This window comes from Anguilla rostrata, chromosome 5 (assembly GCF_018555375.3).
Source record: "Anguilla rostrata isolate EN2019 chromosome 5, ASM1855537v3, whole genome shotgun sequence".
NCBI lineage: Eukaryota > Metazoa > Chordata > Actinopteri > Anguilliformes > Anguillidae > Anguilla > Anguilla rostrata.
Genome location: NC_057937.1, coordinates 56,728,732 through 56,746,343, shown reverse-complemented (window position 1 = coordinate 56,746,343; position 17,612 = coordinate 56,728,732). Strand labels below are relative to the sequence as shown.

Sequence of the window (17,612 nt, the reverse complement as noted above, 5' to 3'; positions counted from 1 at the left end):
GTGCACCCCCCCCCCCCTTCTAAATTGAGCACATTGCGGTGTTGGACCACCGGTTCCAATTAGGAGATCCCACTAGGGGAGGGAGGTAAGGGGTTCAAATACAAAAAAAATCGGACATTTCAGGCCAAGATTGTATTCTTAGCAATATCTGTTTATTCCCCTAACACAGTACTTTGCAAATGGCCCCTTTCCAGCAGAAACTGTAATAGGCAATTCTTGTACATAATTACAGTACGCTGATAAAAAAGGCAGCCTTGTCAATACCGCTTCCATTATTCTCCGGTCTATTTGCGTCTCTTTTTGCTTTTAAAACCCCCTTCCGCTGGGACTATGTGGGGGGGGGGGGGGGGGCACCTTTACGGGTGAACACGGTGTGCTCAAACAAGAGCCGCCAACTGACGTGTGCTTTTTGGAGCCGAGGAGAAGAAATCAAAATGGCCGCCCTCGAGACAAAGGCAGAGCTGTTTTTATTCTTTGCTAATTTTTTCCCAGGGTGGACAGCACATTCTATGGGGGCAGTGGCTATGAAAGGGACATCCTGCAGGGTCTACGTACAGAACTTAGAGACCATTGTGTGAATCCAGCACTCGGGTCTGAAACTGCTCTACGCAAATCACGGCACATTAAATTTCAATTTACTGAAACAGGAAGCAGGGTGTAGAGCACACAGAGATCCACCCTGCTCCACATTCCAGTTTCCTCCCAAGTCTTAAAGTATTCTGTTCCGGGCTCTCATTTCATTGTGAGCCATCATATTATCCCAGCATCTGAGAGTCATAAGGACCATACCATAAAAATCTTCAGAAATTTGATGCCGTAAATGTGCCAGTGCATGGTGGTTCCCTGTTTAGAACTGGCATTGTGTTGACTTTTCTTATGATGTTCGAGCAAAATAAGTGTACGATTATCAACATACAGTACAAAAAATGTATATACAAACAGCCAGATGTCATTGTCATTATTATTATTCTCTCGTCTGTGTTATTAAATGCTAAATAAATTAAACAGCCTGAAATGGAGAACTATATAAACACATTTTAAATAAATCACAATAAGTTCCTAAGAGCTGGGATAACACAACACTGAAGCTCTGAAGTTATTTTGGCCTTCAAACACTCTCGACTTCAGATAAAGCCACTTGGCACTCAACAGTCATTGCCTTTTCAGAAACCGCCAACATTTTCATCTCACCATTCACTTCAGCTAATATCTGAACGCTCTGAAGTAGATATGACTGACAGTGGTGAAGGTACGGATAGAAAAAATGAATTAATGGATGAATGAATAATCACAATGACTGGAGCTAAATTTAACTCCGAGCTGCTCTTCCACGCAGTATTATTTCCCCATACATCTGATAATGAGGTATAGAGGAAAAACAGCTGAGGTAGACATTTACTTTCAAGTATTTTCCAAAGAAAAACTGCCGATGCAGCACTACAGTTAAAGTATAAAATAAACCTCCCTTTAAAAGGGCCACAGAAACTACAGCCATAAGCACACAGCTTAAATGGGGAAATGGAAGAGGCTTAAATATAAAATGCTGTAATACAGTCTAAACAATATGGATCGCACAAGAAGAAGGAACAAATATTTAAAATAATTTCACCCAAAAACAAAGATACGAGAGAAATGTCATTTGATGCTTTAAATGTAAAAATCAAAGTATTCCAATATTTATCATGTTTCTGGTGACATGTCTTCAACCATTTTCAGACAACAAATGTTTTAACACTATTTAATAATCAACAAAAATTAAGCATTTTAACTATAATTTCCAGTTAATTTGTATCGCATGGAAAAGCTCATTGCCCAAGAACATCCTTGCGTGTGAGAGTGTGTGTGTGTGTGCGTGTGTGTGTGAGAGAGTGTGTGTGTGTGTGTGTATACATGCGCGCGGATGTTCAGAAGAGAAAACGCTTCGGTTTCGTTTTTTACACACAAATCGTCACACTCGTCTCGTTCGAACGTGAACGAGCGACGAGTTATCGCAGCGCGATTACGCCGGCGGCTCAAAGCTAATTCTGCCCCCGGTTTCCCTGCGAAGAAACAACAACAGCTCTCTCTCTCACACTCTCTCTCCAATCACGCAGTGCAAATGTACGCAAAGGCTAACACACACTCTCTCCAATCACGCAGTGCAAACGTACGCGAAGGCTAACACACACTCTCTCCAATCACGCAGTGCAAACGTACCCAAAGGCTAAAACACTCCCTCCAATCACGCAGTGCAAATGTACGCTAAGGCTAACACACTCCCTCCAATCACGCAGTGCAAACGTACGCAAAGGCTAACACACTCCCTCCAATCACGCAGTGCAAACGTACGCAAAGGCTAACACACTCTCTCCAATCACGCAGTGCAAACGTACGCAAAGGCTAACACACTCTCTCCAATCACGCAGTGCAAACGTACCCAAAGGCTAACACACTCTCTCCAATCACGCAGTGCAAACGTACCCAAAGGCTAACACACTCTCTCCAATCACGCAGTGCAAACGTACGCAAAGGCTAACACACTCTCTCCAATCACGCAGTGCAAACGTACCCAAAGGCTAACACACTCTCTCTCCAATCACGCAGTGCAAACGTACCCAAAGGCTAACACACTCTCTCTCCAATCACGCAGTGCAAACGTACCCAAAGGCTAACACACACTCTCTCCAATCACACAGTGCAAACGTGCGCAAAGGCTAACACACTCTCTCTCCAATCACACAGTGCAAACGTACGCTAAGGCTAACACACTCTCTCTCCAATCACGCAGTGCAAACGTACGCTAAGGCTAACACACTCTCCCTCCAATCACGCAGTGCAAACGTACCCAAGGCTAACACACTCCCTCCAATCACGCAGTGCAAACGTACGCAAAGGCTAACACACTCTCTCCAATCACGCAGTGCAAACGTACCAAAGGCTAACACACTCTCTCCAATCACGCAGTGCAAACGTACGCAAAGCTAACACACTCTCTCCAATCACGCAGTGCAAACGTACCAAAGGCTAACATCACTCTCTCCAATCACGCAGTGCAAACGTACCCAAAGGCTAACACTCTCTCTCCAATCACGCAGTGCAAACGTACCCAAAGGCTAACACACTCTCTCCAATCACGCAGTGCAAACGTACGCAAAGGCTAACACACTCTCTCCAATCACGCGGTGCAAACGTACGCAAAGGCTAACACACACTCCCTCTCCAATCACGCAGTGCAAACGTACGCTAAGGCTAACACACTCTCCCTCCAATCACGCAGTGCAAACGTACGCTAAGGCTAACACACTCTCTCTCCAATCACGCAGTGCAAACGTACGCTAAGGCTAACACACTCTCTCTCCAATCACGCAGTGCAAACGTACCCAAAGGCTAACACACTCTCCTCCAATCACGCAGTGCAAACGTACCCAAAGGCAAACACACTCTCTCCAATCACGCAGTGCAAACGTACGCTAAGGCAAACACACTCTCTCCAATCACGCAGTGCAAACGTACGCTAAGGCTAACACACTCCCTCCAATCACGCAGTGCAAACGTACCCAAAGGCTAACAAGGCAACGCGGTCGCTAGAGAAGCATTTGAATAAGAAAATAAATAATAAAAACGTTCGGAATTAGCGCGCTAATTAACCGTCCCCTGAGCCCCGCGCGGTCCTCGGAAGGCAGGAAATGGTGGTGAAAGCGACAGGAGAACCGAGCCGCTGTCGCTCCCGTCGAAAAACGGACCCTGTGTGTGGAAGGAGTCGTGTGCCGGAGCCCAGGAGACATACTCAGTGTGTGACTCGCTACACACGGACACAAGCGCCTGCACACACACGCACACACACACACACACATACACACATACACACAGACGCAAAACACATGCACAAACAAACACACACACGCACACACACACACACGCACACACACACCACACACAGCACGCACCAAAACAGATGACAACGAACAAACACCACACCCACACACCCAGCACACGAAGGAATCAAAAACGCAAACAAAGTCTGAACGTCTGACACACGCCCGAAACAGCAGAACAAAACACTTCAACACACACACATTCCTCCACGTGCTTCCAAACACACACACACCCCTACCGCGTCACTGCCTCACAGCACACACACTACACACCACTTCTTTAAAGATTGAAATCTTCTTCATTCTTTCACAACGGCCCAACACACACAAACACACAACAAAACAACACACTTTCTCACTCACACACACACACTCTCTCTCTCACACTTGTTTCTCTCTCACACACACACACACACACACACACACACACACACACTCTCTCTCTCACTTGCTTTCTCACTCACTCACACACACACACACTCTCTCTCACTTGCTTTCTCACACACACACATACTCTCTCTCTCACTTGCTTTCACACACACACACACACACACACACACACACACACACACTCTCTCTCTCTCACTTGCTTTCTCTCTCACACACACACACACACACACACTCTCTCTCTCACTCGCTTTCACACACACACACACACACACACACACACACACACACACACACACACACACACTGACATAATGTCACTGGAGACATCAACATGAAACCAAGTATGCAAAACGAAGATGGACAAAAAACAATGAGCCGTCAAAAGGCAACACAAAAAAGTCCTAAATACTGAAAAAAAGGCTCCGGAAGACTTTCGGGGAGGAAAAGCAACAAAGTGAGCAAGTGGTGCCAGGACGGGAGAAGAGGAAACGCGACGTCCTCTTCCTCTTTTCCTTTCGGGCTACAGGCGTTCCACGTTACACGCTCGTACTCCTCCTCCGCTCAGAATCTCTCTCTCTCTCTCTCTCTCTCCTGCATCCTTTCGCTCCCCCGCCTCTCCTTTTCCTGCGTCTCTCCTCTCTCCTGCATCCCTTCGTTCTCTGCCCCTCTCTCTCCTCGCCTCATCCGGGACGGGACCGCCCCGTCGGCTCTCGGCGAGAGAGGGGGAGCGCCGGGCACCGTTACCGCCGCGGACGAAACGCCGCCCCGAAACGCTCCGGGGAGGAACGAGAGCGGGACCAGGACCCGACTCTGCCCCCGCACTGAACACAGGAGAGGGAAGTCAAAGGGGCCACTACCAACACCCCCCCCCCACCCCCCATCCTACCCCAACCCCGCACCACCAAATTCCCAGGCACTTGTTTTGTGTTTTTTGATTGATTTAGTTCCTTGGTGGTTTTAGAATATTAGCCTACTGTTCCTGATTTGGCGGGGGGGGGGGGGGATCTGTGTGTCATTCAAAGCCCGCCCCCACCCTCAACCCCCCCCTCCCCCCCATCCTCAGTCTGGGGAAGTTTTTTTCCCACCAACAGACACTCAGACACAGACGGTCTTTCGCAGAAACACAGTGCGCGCTTGTTCAGTATGGGCGTGCGGCACATGCCAGTCTGGGGAGAGAGAGAGAGAGAGAGAGAGAGAGAGAGAGAGAGAGAGAGAGAGAGAGAGAGAGAGAGAGAGAGAAACACTATCCCCTTTGTAAGTTATGGGAACACTCTGAGACAGACGCAGGCTCTCATAAATTATACGCTTCATTTGCATATCCCTGGCATAAGACATTATGCAAATAGCGCCCGCATTTGCATAATGGATTCCTCTTGTTGCCTTGGTTGCTTCGTGTGCCTTTTTTTTATTTTTATTTAATAATGGAAAAAAAAGAAAGTGGGGGGGGGGGAAAAAACAAAAGGCGGGCGGAGGAGGGAATGGCGTATCGGAGACCCACGCAGCCCCGGTGCCAGCGTCGGCTCTCGCCCGCCCCTGCCTGCGTCACCAACGCGAACGACGAAGAGAGAGAGAGCGAGAGAGCGAGCGAGAAACAGAGAGAGAGAGAGAGAGAGAGACAGAGCGGCGGAGACGTGGGAAATCGCGCCGACGAATGAATAATCAGGAGCGAAAATAATTTATTCTGTCGCCAATTAGAAACTTCCAAAAAAAAAAAAAAAAAAGGGAGGAGGAGAGAGAAAAGAGGCAGATAATGGCTCGGGCAGGAGGACAGAGGGAGGGGGCGAAGCGAAGTTTGCGGGGGTGCTGTTGGGAGGGAGATCGTCGGCGCTGCAGGTGTGGGGGGAAACGGCAGCAGAGAGGCAACCAGGAGCCGGACTCGCCCTTCATCAATCTGAGCCCCTTCATCATCAGTTAGCACGGGCTAATTAACGACGGCGTAAAGACCCTGGTGGGCTGGGGGTGGGGGGGGGGGGGGAGCGGGGAGAGGATCAGGGGCGTGTTTTTAAATAATTAAAACCTGCCCGTCTTCCCGCTTGTACCCTCATCAGCTCCGCTGACACGTACGGAATTAAAAAAAAAAATAAATAAAAACGTAATGAAGAAGCGCGGCGGCGATAATTACTCAATCAGACGTGACAGCCGCCGCTAATTCGCGCGAAATCACGGAAAGAATCCGCCAACGAGCCAATCAGAACAACAAGGACAAAATAAAAACGAACGACACAATATACACACGTAACGAATCACACGGCATTATTTTGTATATGTGTATATTATACGCATATGAGCGTGCGTGTACCGTACACCAGACACTTTCTTATGAGTATGACGCAGTGCCGTACTTTACATCACCAACTTTTAACTCAGAGCCCACTTCTGAAACCCAAACCATAACGTTTATCAGAACTTCCTTAAAAAAGAAAACTGCGATAAGACCGGGGGAAAAAAAATCAGAAGGGGCTTATGTGGGAAGACTGAAAAGCCTGAGGAGGAGATGTGAGCGAGGGTGTGCGCAGTTTACAGAAGGAGAGAGAGAGAGAGAGACAGAGAGAGAGAGAGAGAGAGAGAGGGAGGGTGAAAGAGGGAGGAGAAGGATGGAGGGAGAAAAAAAAAAGGGGGAGGGTGTTTGGTGAGGGGTTGCGAGAGGACTTTGATTATTTATAACAAAGTGCCTTCGCCACATCCTGCGCTAGGGATCCGACAACGTCAACCGCCATCAGCAACAGTCCAATAGGCAGCCGGAAGACTGTCGACAGCGTACAGAGCGCGACTGGGGGGAACGTGGTACAGTCAGGGCTGCCAGAGCACACTGGAGGAGCCAGGCACAAGGCTGCCTCACTCTCCCAGTGCCAACGCTGGGGGCTAGGCTAGGCTAGGCTAGGCTACGGCTCGGACTAGGGCACTGGTAGGGGCAGGGTAGGGCTAGGGCAGGACGACGGTAGGGGTAGGAGTTGGGGCGTGCCAGGGAACGGCGGGTCGGGCGGGCAGTTTTTTTGGGGGGGTTGGCAGGTGGCAGACTAGCCGCCCTGTGGGAAACGTTAAGAAGCAATTCATCAGCTTGTGGAATCAATTAACCCGTATGTTAATTAATGTCAAGCCTATAGAACAAAAGAGGGATGGGGGGGGGAGGGGAGGGAGGGGGCGGGTGGCAGGGGAGAGAGGGAGGGAGGGAGGGAGGGAGGGAGGCGCTGTTGGGAGAGAGTGAGAGGGAGGGGAGGAGAGAGAGAGAGAGAGAGAGAAAAGGAGTGTGGGCGAGGGAAACGAGCGGCGAATGAGAGCGATGGCAGGGAGAAGCTGGCACCGTGCCACCGCATTCACGGGCAGCGTCAGGCGACGGGGGGTCCGCGCCGTCGCCATCGCGGGGAGAACGCGGGCAGACGCCGCCGGGGTGGGGGCGGGCGGGCGGACGGAGGGACGGAGCGCACCGAGCCCCCATCGCCCAATCCCACCCCCCCCCTTCGCTGGCGCTATTTGGATATTCTCGCCAAATAGGCGGGTGAAGGTTTTAAGAAAAGGAAGAGGGGTAGTTTGTCGCTAAAATGGCAGAGGGGTTGGTGGGGGGGTTTCTGGGGCGTGGAACTCAGCCGACGCCGAAATTACGCCAAGAAGGAAAAGATGGAGGCTGGCCAGCAGAGATGGCGGAGGCTCGCTGGCGGTCGCGTTGGCGGGGAAAGTTTTGGGGACAGGGCAACGGAACAGTAGGGTAAGGGGGGGGTGTGGGGTCCAAAAATGGATGGATGTGTTTTGCGTGAGAGTAGCAAAAAGTGGATTTGTTTTGACCGCCCCGGGAACAGGGCGATTTTTCGCCGGGACGATGGACAGAATGGACGCTGCCCACAGGGATTGTGGGAAAAGAGGAGGAGGAAAATGTAAAAGACCCAACGCTGAAAAAAACTTCATCCTGGGGCTGCCTGGCAGTGAGGCGGTGGGGGGCGTGGGGGTTGGGGGGGGGGGCAGGTTGGCAGCTGGGGGGGGGGGGCAGGGGGCTGGGAGAGATGAAGCACCTCCCCCTCTCTCTCTCTCTCTCTCGCTCTCTCGCTCGCTCGCTCTCCCGCCGCGGTGCCAGGCAGCCATCAGACGCCATGCCAACGCCGAGCCTGGCAGACGCGCCGCAGCCGCCGGGACCCGCCGGTCGCTCTGAAAGAGCGGGAAAAAGAGCGGGAAAAAGAGAAGATCCACAGCACCTCTTCATTTCCATCTCCTCATCCTGAGGATTATTCCCATTATTATTTATCTAATTTTAATATTTTTTTGTGTGGGATGCGGCGTTTCTGGACTGGCAGAGTGCCCGCGCGTTGAGGAACGGGCGCGGGGGCGACGGCGGTGCCACGCGGCAGGGGGAGAGAGAACGGGAGTTGGCGGGAGCCGACCGGGGCGTGCCAGCGGCGGCGCGGTGCCATCTGCGGAGCCGCCGCGGCGACGGGAAGGACCGCGCGGAGCGAGGCGGGTTTGTGCCCGTCACGGGTCGGCTGGCAAAGCCCACGGAGGAGGAGGAGGAGGAGGAGGGAAGGACGAAGGACAAACAAAAGACCCCGCTCCCGCCGATTAATTAAAAAAAAAAACGACAAAAAAAAAAAGTTTGCCCGCTAATTAGCACGACGGCTGCGGTGAAAGAGACGAGACGGATTACAAAAAACAAAAAAACAAAACAAAACAAAAAGACGAAAAAAACGCCAGGGAGGCGATCTATAAAAGAAAGGGGGGCTGGAGGGTGGGGGGGGGGGGGAGTGGGTGCTAATTTTGGGCCAAGAGCCAACCACCCCCCCCCCCCCAACCAAAAACCCGGACAACTTTGGCGCCCCTGACCACACGCGAATCTCGCCGCGCCGCCCGGCCACCTGCCTGCCCGTCCGCCAACCCGCCGCCCGTCCGCCGCCACCGCCGCCGCGGTGAGAAACGTCCGCGGTGGGCATTGATGCCGCGGACGCTGCCAATCTGCCAACGGGGCGGCGCGGGGTGCAGGGAGGAGGGGGCGGGGGCGCCAGGACCTCGGGGACCCTGCCAACAACTCCGCAGCAGCTGTTTACAAAAGACGCGGGCACACACACACACACGCACACACACCACACACACACACACACACACACACACACACAAAAAGGGGGGAAAAAACTCCAAACATGAGGATGCATACTAATGAACTGCAACTGAAGAAAGAGAAAATTAGCGATTCAGTCGCGATTTGAATCTTTTTTTTTTTCCAGACAATCTTTCGATTATTTTTTCAGTTCGTTTTTTTTAAAAACGGAACCGTATCCGAGGACAGTCAGACACCTCCTAGCGTGTGGAACTGCGCCACTTCAACGTGAGATCAACTTCTTTATATTTTAAAAAAATGTTTAAAATACAAATACAAAGAGAAGCTCAAAACCGGACTCCAGCACCAGGAATAGCAAACGAACGAACGAGAGGCAGACAAGTGTGTGTGAGTGTGTGTGTGTGTGTGTGTGTGTGTGTGTGTGAGTGTGTGTGTGTGTGAGTGTGTGTGTGTGTGTGTGTGTGAGTGTGTGTGGTGTGTGTGGTGTGTGGTGCGATGTGTGTGTGTGGGGTGTGTGTGGGGCGTGTGTGAAGTTGTGTGTGTGTTGTGTGTGTGTGTGTTGTGTGTGTGGTGTGTGTGTGTGTGTGTGTGTGTGTGTGTGTGTGTGTGTGTGTGAGGTGTGTGGTGTGTGTGTGTGTGTGTGTGTGTTTTGTGTGGTGAGAGTGTGTGAGTGTGTGGTGTGTGAGTGTGTGTGTGTGTATGTGTGTGTGTGTGTGTGAGTGTGTGTGTGTGAGTGTGTGTGTGTGCGCGGGCACAATTTATCTACATTCACAGCAATCGCCAGGGAGATGAACAGACTGTGAGCTGTACACAGCGGCAGTATGGGAGATGTATGCCACACAGAGAGGAGACACGCTGGAACTGCAGGAGGGGGCCACAGAAGTCTGGGGGGTGGGGGGGGGGGGCACAGGACGGAACGTGTCCCGGCCAAAGGAGGAGGTACCCGCCTGGCGATCCCATCTGGGGCTATGGGAAAAAAGGGGGTAGGGGTGGGTGGGTGGGGGCTGTGGGAACGGGTTTTTACCTCCCCCCCCACACCCGCCCCCCCTTTTCTTCCCCTTTTTGCCCCCTGCTTGCCAACCAACCAAGAGACACACAAACTCACCCCGCTGATCTCTCTCCTTTTCTCTCACACTCCACCTCTCGTTCTCAGTCTCTCTTTCTCCCTTTCTTTTATTTCGGGGTACGGCGGCTGAGCCGACGGGCACGGACGCAGCGCGGAGGTACCGCCCGCCCGGCCGGGGCGGTTCAGCGGGGACCCCCGATACTTACGGGGACGTTCCGGGGACCGTCGCCATGGTACCCGCCAGGTCCGGTGGCACTGGGCACGGAGCCAGGACTGGGCGCTGCTGCGTTGGAAAAAAAAAGAGGAAGAGGAGGAGGAAGAGCATTTATTCGCTGTCATTCGGCAAACAATAAAAAACAAAAAAAAAACAAACGTAATTAAAGGACGAAAAGAGAGAGAGAAAAAAACAAAAAACGTAAAAATAAATTAAATAAAAAAATCGCCCGCTGGCGAGGACCACGGATGGATAACCCAAAACTTTTCTCCCCTCCGGTTGTTTGAGGGGTGCCCTCCTCTTTTTTTTTCCGTACGTTTGGGGCGAAGGGGGCACGGAACGTGGATTATAAATAATGGAAGAAGTCCTGTTGAAGGGAGGGATGAGATCTTTGTGCTTCCGCTGCGCTCTGGCATCACCTCGCAGACGCAGATGGCAGGACCCGCGGCTGCCACCGGCGCGGACGGCTCTCGGGCTGCAAAGATGGCATCTTTTTGGGCGCCGCCCCTCCGCCGCCGCCGTCCCGCGGGCTTGCTCGGGACGCCACCGCCGCCTCCGCGGCTCGACAATTAGCGCTTTAATTCCCGCTTTCTTTTCTAATTAAAAAACGAGAAAGAAAAAAAAAAAGAACGCGCAACACACACACACGCGCGCTTCCGCTCGCGCGCGTGTGTGGGAATCGCGAGCGAAAAAAAGAAAAAAAAAAAAGAAAATTATCGGGAGGCTAATGAGGTCGGGCGTCGCCGGCCTTTTTAATTTTAAGTCCGCGGGGGACGCTAATCGCTCCACGCCTTTAATTACACGAGCGGGATTACAATGAGGGGGGCGAGGCGAGGGAGGACCGCCCGAAACAACCGTGGAGGAGCAGGAGCAGGAGGAGGAGGAGGAGAAGGGGGGAAGGAAGGAAGGAAGGAGAGAGAGGGAGGAAAATGATGGAGTGATTTATTCGTCAGCCCGGGCTCGCGCAGTGCCACACGGGGGGACTGGCAGACGAGCCCCGGAGAAGCTCCAGCGTCGCTCTTCCTCCGCAGGACCTCACTGAGAACGCCCGGCGCCTCCCGCTCTCTCTCTCCCTCTCTCTCTCTCCTCCACGTCTCCGCAGCCACATCCAGCTCCACGCACGGGGCTGCGCCTGCCAGCCGACACGGATCTTACAATTCTGTCACGCGAGGAGGAAAACCTGGGCTCGGATTTCCTCTTTTTTTTGTTGGGGTCGTTTGGATATTATCGCCGTTATTAAAAAAAAAAAATAAAAAAAAAAACGCTTTTTGATTTCTGCCACGAGAATTATTAAGGTTCGTTACAGCGGGGCGGGGGGGGGCAGGGGGGCAGGGGGGTGCGAGAGACAACGAGACAGAGCCCCCCCCCCCCCCCCGCTAATGTCCTCTGTGCTTAATCATCGCACGAGAGAGCGGTTTTATGCATATCTCATTTGCATATCATTAAAGCGCCACGGCACACTGGCATCTGCCAGCGCAGAGCAGGGGAACGAGAGCGGAGAACAAAGTGAGAGAGAGAGGGAGGGAGAGAGAGAGAGAGAGGGAGAGGGAGGGAGAGAGAGAGGGAGGGAGTCATTATTCCATGGCAACGTGCAGACTAGTGTCCCTGCTTCCAGCCGTCCTGCCAATTTGCTTTAATTTGACGTTAATTAGAAAAAAAAAAAAAAGAAAACGAACACCATCCTACGTTTTTCCAGGATCGGATTAATTGGACGTCTCGCCATCTGTGACGGAGGGAGCTGAAAAGGAAACAGGCGTACACAACACACGCGTGTGGGCGCACATGGGTACACGCGTGTTTGCTGTGCGTACTGCATTCCATGGGATCAAATTATTATTATTTTTTTTTGGGACTTTTCTTTTCACAACTTTTTTTTTTCGCCTTCCGTCAACCAAAGCGAAGAAACAAAAGAAAGGAAGGAAGAAAGAAAGAGGGGGGAACGCGGGCGCGGGTGTTTCTGTGATGGTCGTAACGGGGCGGACGCGGGGGCGGACGCGGGCACACCAGATGGCACTAATGCTTTTTGGGTTCTTTAGCTGCGATAAACCCGCCGTGTCCTCTCCAAACGTCCCGTACGGAGGAGGCGGCTGTTGGCGGGACGGGTCTGGCGTTGAGCGCGGGTGCCGGTGGGGGGGGGGGGCGATGGCGGTCCGGGCACCCAGGCGACCGTGGGAACGATCGGCGGCGATGGGGGGGGGCACACCGCGGCAGCTTTTCGCCTTCGTTTCCCGGGAAAAACAACGAACGAAACAGCGTACCCCCCCCCCACCCCTCGCCCCCTTTTCGCGTCCCAGACTCTTTGTAATTGAAGCACAAATTAACGCGCTCGCTTGGATTCCGATTGGCTGTATCGAATCAGCAGAGGCGATTGCCCCTTTGTTTCTGGTTTTGGGGCTCCCCGGCCTCCCGCCAGCCCCCGTCTGGTTCCCCTTTTGTTTGGGAAACAGGGGAGGGGGGGGGGTCCCATTGTGGGCTCTCCAGACATACACGCATGCCCCCAATATTAATTGAGGGGTACAGATTGGACACTGTAAAGCAGCGTGAACATCCCATTGAGCTGGCGCTGCACCCCCGGCCACCGCCCCCCCCCCCCCCAAACCCAGTCCACACTGCGGAACAAAAGGGGGCTTTACAAAAATTCACACGCCATGTTCCTGAAACTATAAAATCAGATGGCTAAATGGCTAACTAGGGACCTAGCCTTCAAAGGCAGAAACTAATTAAAGTCAGCAATATAAGTCCTTTGTTTTAAAAAAATATAAAATATTGTCCAAGATCTTTGTTTTAATTTTTCATTGTTTTTAAAAATGTATCGCAGAAAAGGGAACTGGCTTATCCCATCGCCGATGCCCACATTTCGCCATCTGCTCCCAGCTCCTCCGTCAACCCTCCCACTCCGTCCCCCGCCCTCCTCCCCCCGCCCCCCCAGGGGCGCTAATGCGAATATTCAAATGAAACGAGCTCCACGCGCAGCGAGGCAATTAGTCGTGTTTATCGTTAATCGCCGTGGCGACGGCTCGAGGGGGGGGTGGCGGTTAGCGGCGGGTGCGTTAGCAGGAAGCGGAGCGCGGCGGAGCGGCGTAGAGCGGCACCGTGGCGGCCACGTCGGCTAACACCCACCGCTCTGGAGCCGGGAATCATGCAGATGTCGCTGTAGTTCTTCTGGAAGCTTCTGACGAGAGAGGGAGGGTGGGTGGGGTGGGGGTAACGAGGAGGTAACATCGTTTGGTATCTCTCACACCTCTAGTGTTGGGTTTTAAGGAAGGGTGGGGCGCAGGCTGGCAGGGCGGGTGGGGGTGGGGGGGGAACAGGAGGGGGGTTGGGGGTGGGGCTTAACCAGTGAGACCCGTGCGTGGGAATGTTGACATAAATTATTTTATTCAAATGCAGACGCGGGGCGGAGGGGGGGGGGGGGTGGGGGCGGAGCTCGAGGTTTTTTTTTCGTATTCTGCCGCGCGTGTCACACACAGAGCACAGACTATGCAGAAGAGCCTCATTAATATGCGCAAGGAGTCCCGGCTGTTATGCGGCTCCGTGCCGGCGTAGCACTCCGCCCCCGGCTACCGCTGCACTCCCCGCCTGCACACGATGTGTCCCGCCGCCCACCGAACACGCGACCAACATTCCCAACTCTCCCTCTTTTTCTCTCTTCTGTCTATAATTCCCAACATTTTAAATAAATATATACATTTATTTAAATTTTCCCAATTGGTATATTGTGAAAAGACATGGAAATGTTTCTAAGGAGGAGTCATCGGGCCCTTCACAGCCCCTGTTTCCCGACCAGCCAGGTCCACCAGAGGACTACAGCCACCCTAAGGGTCATGTGCCCTGGATCCAAAGGACAATGCGGTTCACCGACGTTAAAAAAAACCCACACAGCAGGGCGGCTTAAAGCAAGAGCCAATTACAGCCCGGGTGGGGGACCACCTGACCACCCGAATGCCATTAGGAAAAAAAAATGCTTACGTCATCACTAACAGAATTTACAAGTATTTAAAAATAACTGATAAAATGACGTCACTGACTGCAGGCTGCATGCTGCTACATCACCTGACACTTATTCACAGAATGACCTACAGGTGCATGGTGACACCCATAGCTTCTCCAAGGACTGTTACGGGAGTGGAGCATGTTGATTGGCTGAATCCTGGATCTGGAGACGCTTATGCCAAAAGTCTGGCATGGAGACACAAGCCTCTGTCTAAACTGGGATTTGGTGGGGGGGGGGGGGCAGCTAAGCATTCTGGGATTTATCTAGAACGTGACCGAACATAGATTGAACCATGGTGGTCAGGGGCAAAAATTACATGGGGCTTGGTTTTAAATTCTTTTTTTAAATTTTTAAATCCTTAGAAATTAAGACGAGTCTCACACTGCAAGGCAGGAAGCCTAAGACCTCTTCTCTTGGTGAACTTCCCCCAAAACATTTTCATCATTCAAAACGTCCAAAGAATCAAACTGAAGTCATTTTCCCACATTGTTTGTTAATTCACTCGTGGTTTTTGGTGCACTGTACAGGTTTAGACAGGTGCCTAAAGGGAGAGATAGAATGACTAATCTCCCTAATGCCCCGTCCCGTCATCCCACCATACACCCCGCTGCTCACCCCTGTCCATACTGATGATGCACACCAAGAGGATACATGATCCATTCCTTTATTTCATAGGGCATGACTGTCATCTGTTCACTCATCCAATAGGGGCCTTCAGTTGTCCACTAGGGCCCTTCCTTCATCCAATAAGGATCTTCCCCGGGCCAGGGGGTTCCCAGAAAGCAGATGACCTCAAATGACCTCAAAACTGCCCCGTCTGCACATGATATAGGTTTTAACAGGAAGTGAAAGCCGTTGACACCGCCCCTCGTAGCCTTTTTGGGTACAGCAGAGGCGCCCCCCTGCCCTAAGATATCCTCTCCATCCGGCTGCATTCAGACTCAGCAACAAATGGGACGCCGCCCCTTTAAGAGCCAGGGCTGGGCCTGCAGATTAATTGGTTCCCGGTAATTCTATCAGATTAGTATTAATACGCTGTCCCCCAGGCAACCACGGCGGCCACCTGCAGGCTTCTCAAAGGCTCGTTATAAACTTGCGTGAAGGTCAACTGCCAATCATCAGCGCGGTACGAAAATAAGCTTTTAAACTCAGCGCTGGGACGACCTCATCAGCAGCAGCAGCAGCAGCGGGGGAAAAGAACGGCCATCAGAACTGAGCTGATGAGGCAAAACCGTTAGCAACCGCAGGTTGAGTAGGGAGGACGAGAACGTTCGGTTGGGTTTGAAATCATGACAGGATTTTATTTGTGTGTGGTTTCTTCTCCCTCATTTCTGAACCGTCGATCGCGACTCGCTGCGTCGCTGAAGCGAAATACCCGCTGGGTTATACTCCCCTCATGGGCACGCAGAGCTACAGGAGAGCTAGCTCTAATCAAAGGGGAGGCCCATCCTTTACTGATGCAGCCCTGCTAACCTGCAGGCGGCTGCCGTGGGGGTGGGAGGATGGGCAGAGTGTGTATCAGGAAGGGAGCTGAAGGTATGGAGGTACAGCAGGCCGTGGTGTTTGCCATGGTGCTCTGTGTTCCCAGTCCTGCACTTTCGTTTTGAGCGTCTGACACCCCTTCTGCACCAGGCAGACTGCAGTGTGGCTCTGAACGTCATCCCCCGCCCCCTCACCCCACAATTAGTCTCTTCCTCCCCCTCTTCATCTTCCCCCCCACCGACATCTTCTTCATCGCCTTCCTCTCGTAACGACATGTTCCCGCCTCCACAGCTTTTAAAGGAGTGCGAGTCACCGACGTCCACTCATGGCGTACGTCTGTCTTTGCCAGGCCTTTCTCCTCTGCGCCATTACATGACTCATGGCTCTGACTGTGGTCTGACTGTGTGCACTGCCCCCCCCCCCCCCCACACACACACACACACACGCACACAGAGCCAAAATGGCTTCCCCAAGAGGCGAGGCGAAACCGACCTGCGGCCTTCGCCTTATTTAACAAACGAAACGTCGCTCCGAATCGCTCGCTTTAGAAGACGGGAGGGAAACGCTCTGTCAGGAGACTCCAAACAAAATCCAAAATCCACGCTCACCTAAGAAAACTGGATCAGGCCTGCCAATTGGATGGGGAAAAAAACAAAAAAAAACAAGGGGGGGTCGTTCTGAGAAACGACACTGAAGGGAAAACGACCTTTTGCTGGCAGCGGAAAATTAGCCGCGTCGGCATTTTAACCGCCGAAAGGCACACGGGTTTAACTCGATCAGAAGAGACGTCTTCCAAGTTTTTATTTTTTATTGTATATTTATTTATTTAATTTGTATAGCTACGTTCCCGGGGCTCGCGCTGGACGCCGTGACCGACAGGAGCGGCCAATTTAAACAGAGCGTTCTGCGCCGCGCTAAAACCACATCTGCAGCCGCTCTAGCGCCGTCCGCGCGCGGGGCTGGGGCGTACCCTTCAGAATCGCTAACGTGGGGGCCGGGGGTGGGCGCTACGACACGCTAAATTAAACCGGGACGCGACTTACACTCCAGGTCGGACTTTCGACGTCCAACCAAAATCTTCCATGAGAAAAATAAGACTCCATAACGGAATTCCAAACAGAGAGAGAGAGAGGGGGGGGGGCGGTGGGGAGCAAATAAGAATCTCATCGTTACGAAGGTGCCGTGAGGAACAGTCACTTATCCCCAAATCGAGGTTTGACGCCGCGGACGGGAGCGGGCGCGATTCCCGGGTGTGGGGGGGGGGGGTACTTGCCTTCACACCCTCGAGCTAGCTGCTTAGCACGAGCCGCTCAGTAACCGCCCGCCGGCGCGAACGGACGACGCGCAGAAATGCTACGGATTAGCGCGTGCGCGCGGCTAACGAGCCGTGCGATTCAGCGCCGCGCCAGGGCTCTCGTTACGACGCTACGGGGGTTCAGACGACGCCGGCTTACCTGTGCGTGCGGCCTGTGAGGCGGGGCCAACCTGTGAATGAGGCAGGGATGCTCCTAATGACACACAGCACGATAGCCGTACGGGAGCGTGTGTTGAGACAGCTAGCGCAGTGCTCAGAG

The 17,612-nt window shown here is 52.7% G+C and overlaps 1 protein-coding gene across 1 annotated transcript in view; it reads right to left on the bottom strand.

Annotated features, from left to right (window-relative positions):
- The window catches only part of LOC135256171 (trichohyalin), a 146,389-nt gene that overhangs the window by 108,021 nt on the left and 20,756 nt on the right, over positions 1 to 17,612 (bottom strand). The window contains exon 5 of the mRNA XM_064338016.1: positions 10,555 to 10,631. Within this exon, the coding sequence (XP_064194086.1) occupies positions 10,555 to 10,631 (77 nt within the window). The remainder of the gene's footprint in view (positions 1 to 10,554; positions 10,632 to 17,612) is intronic.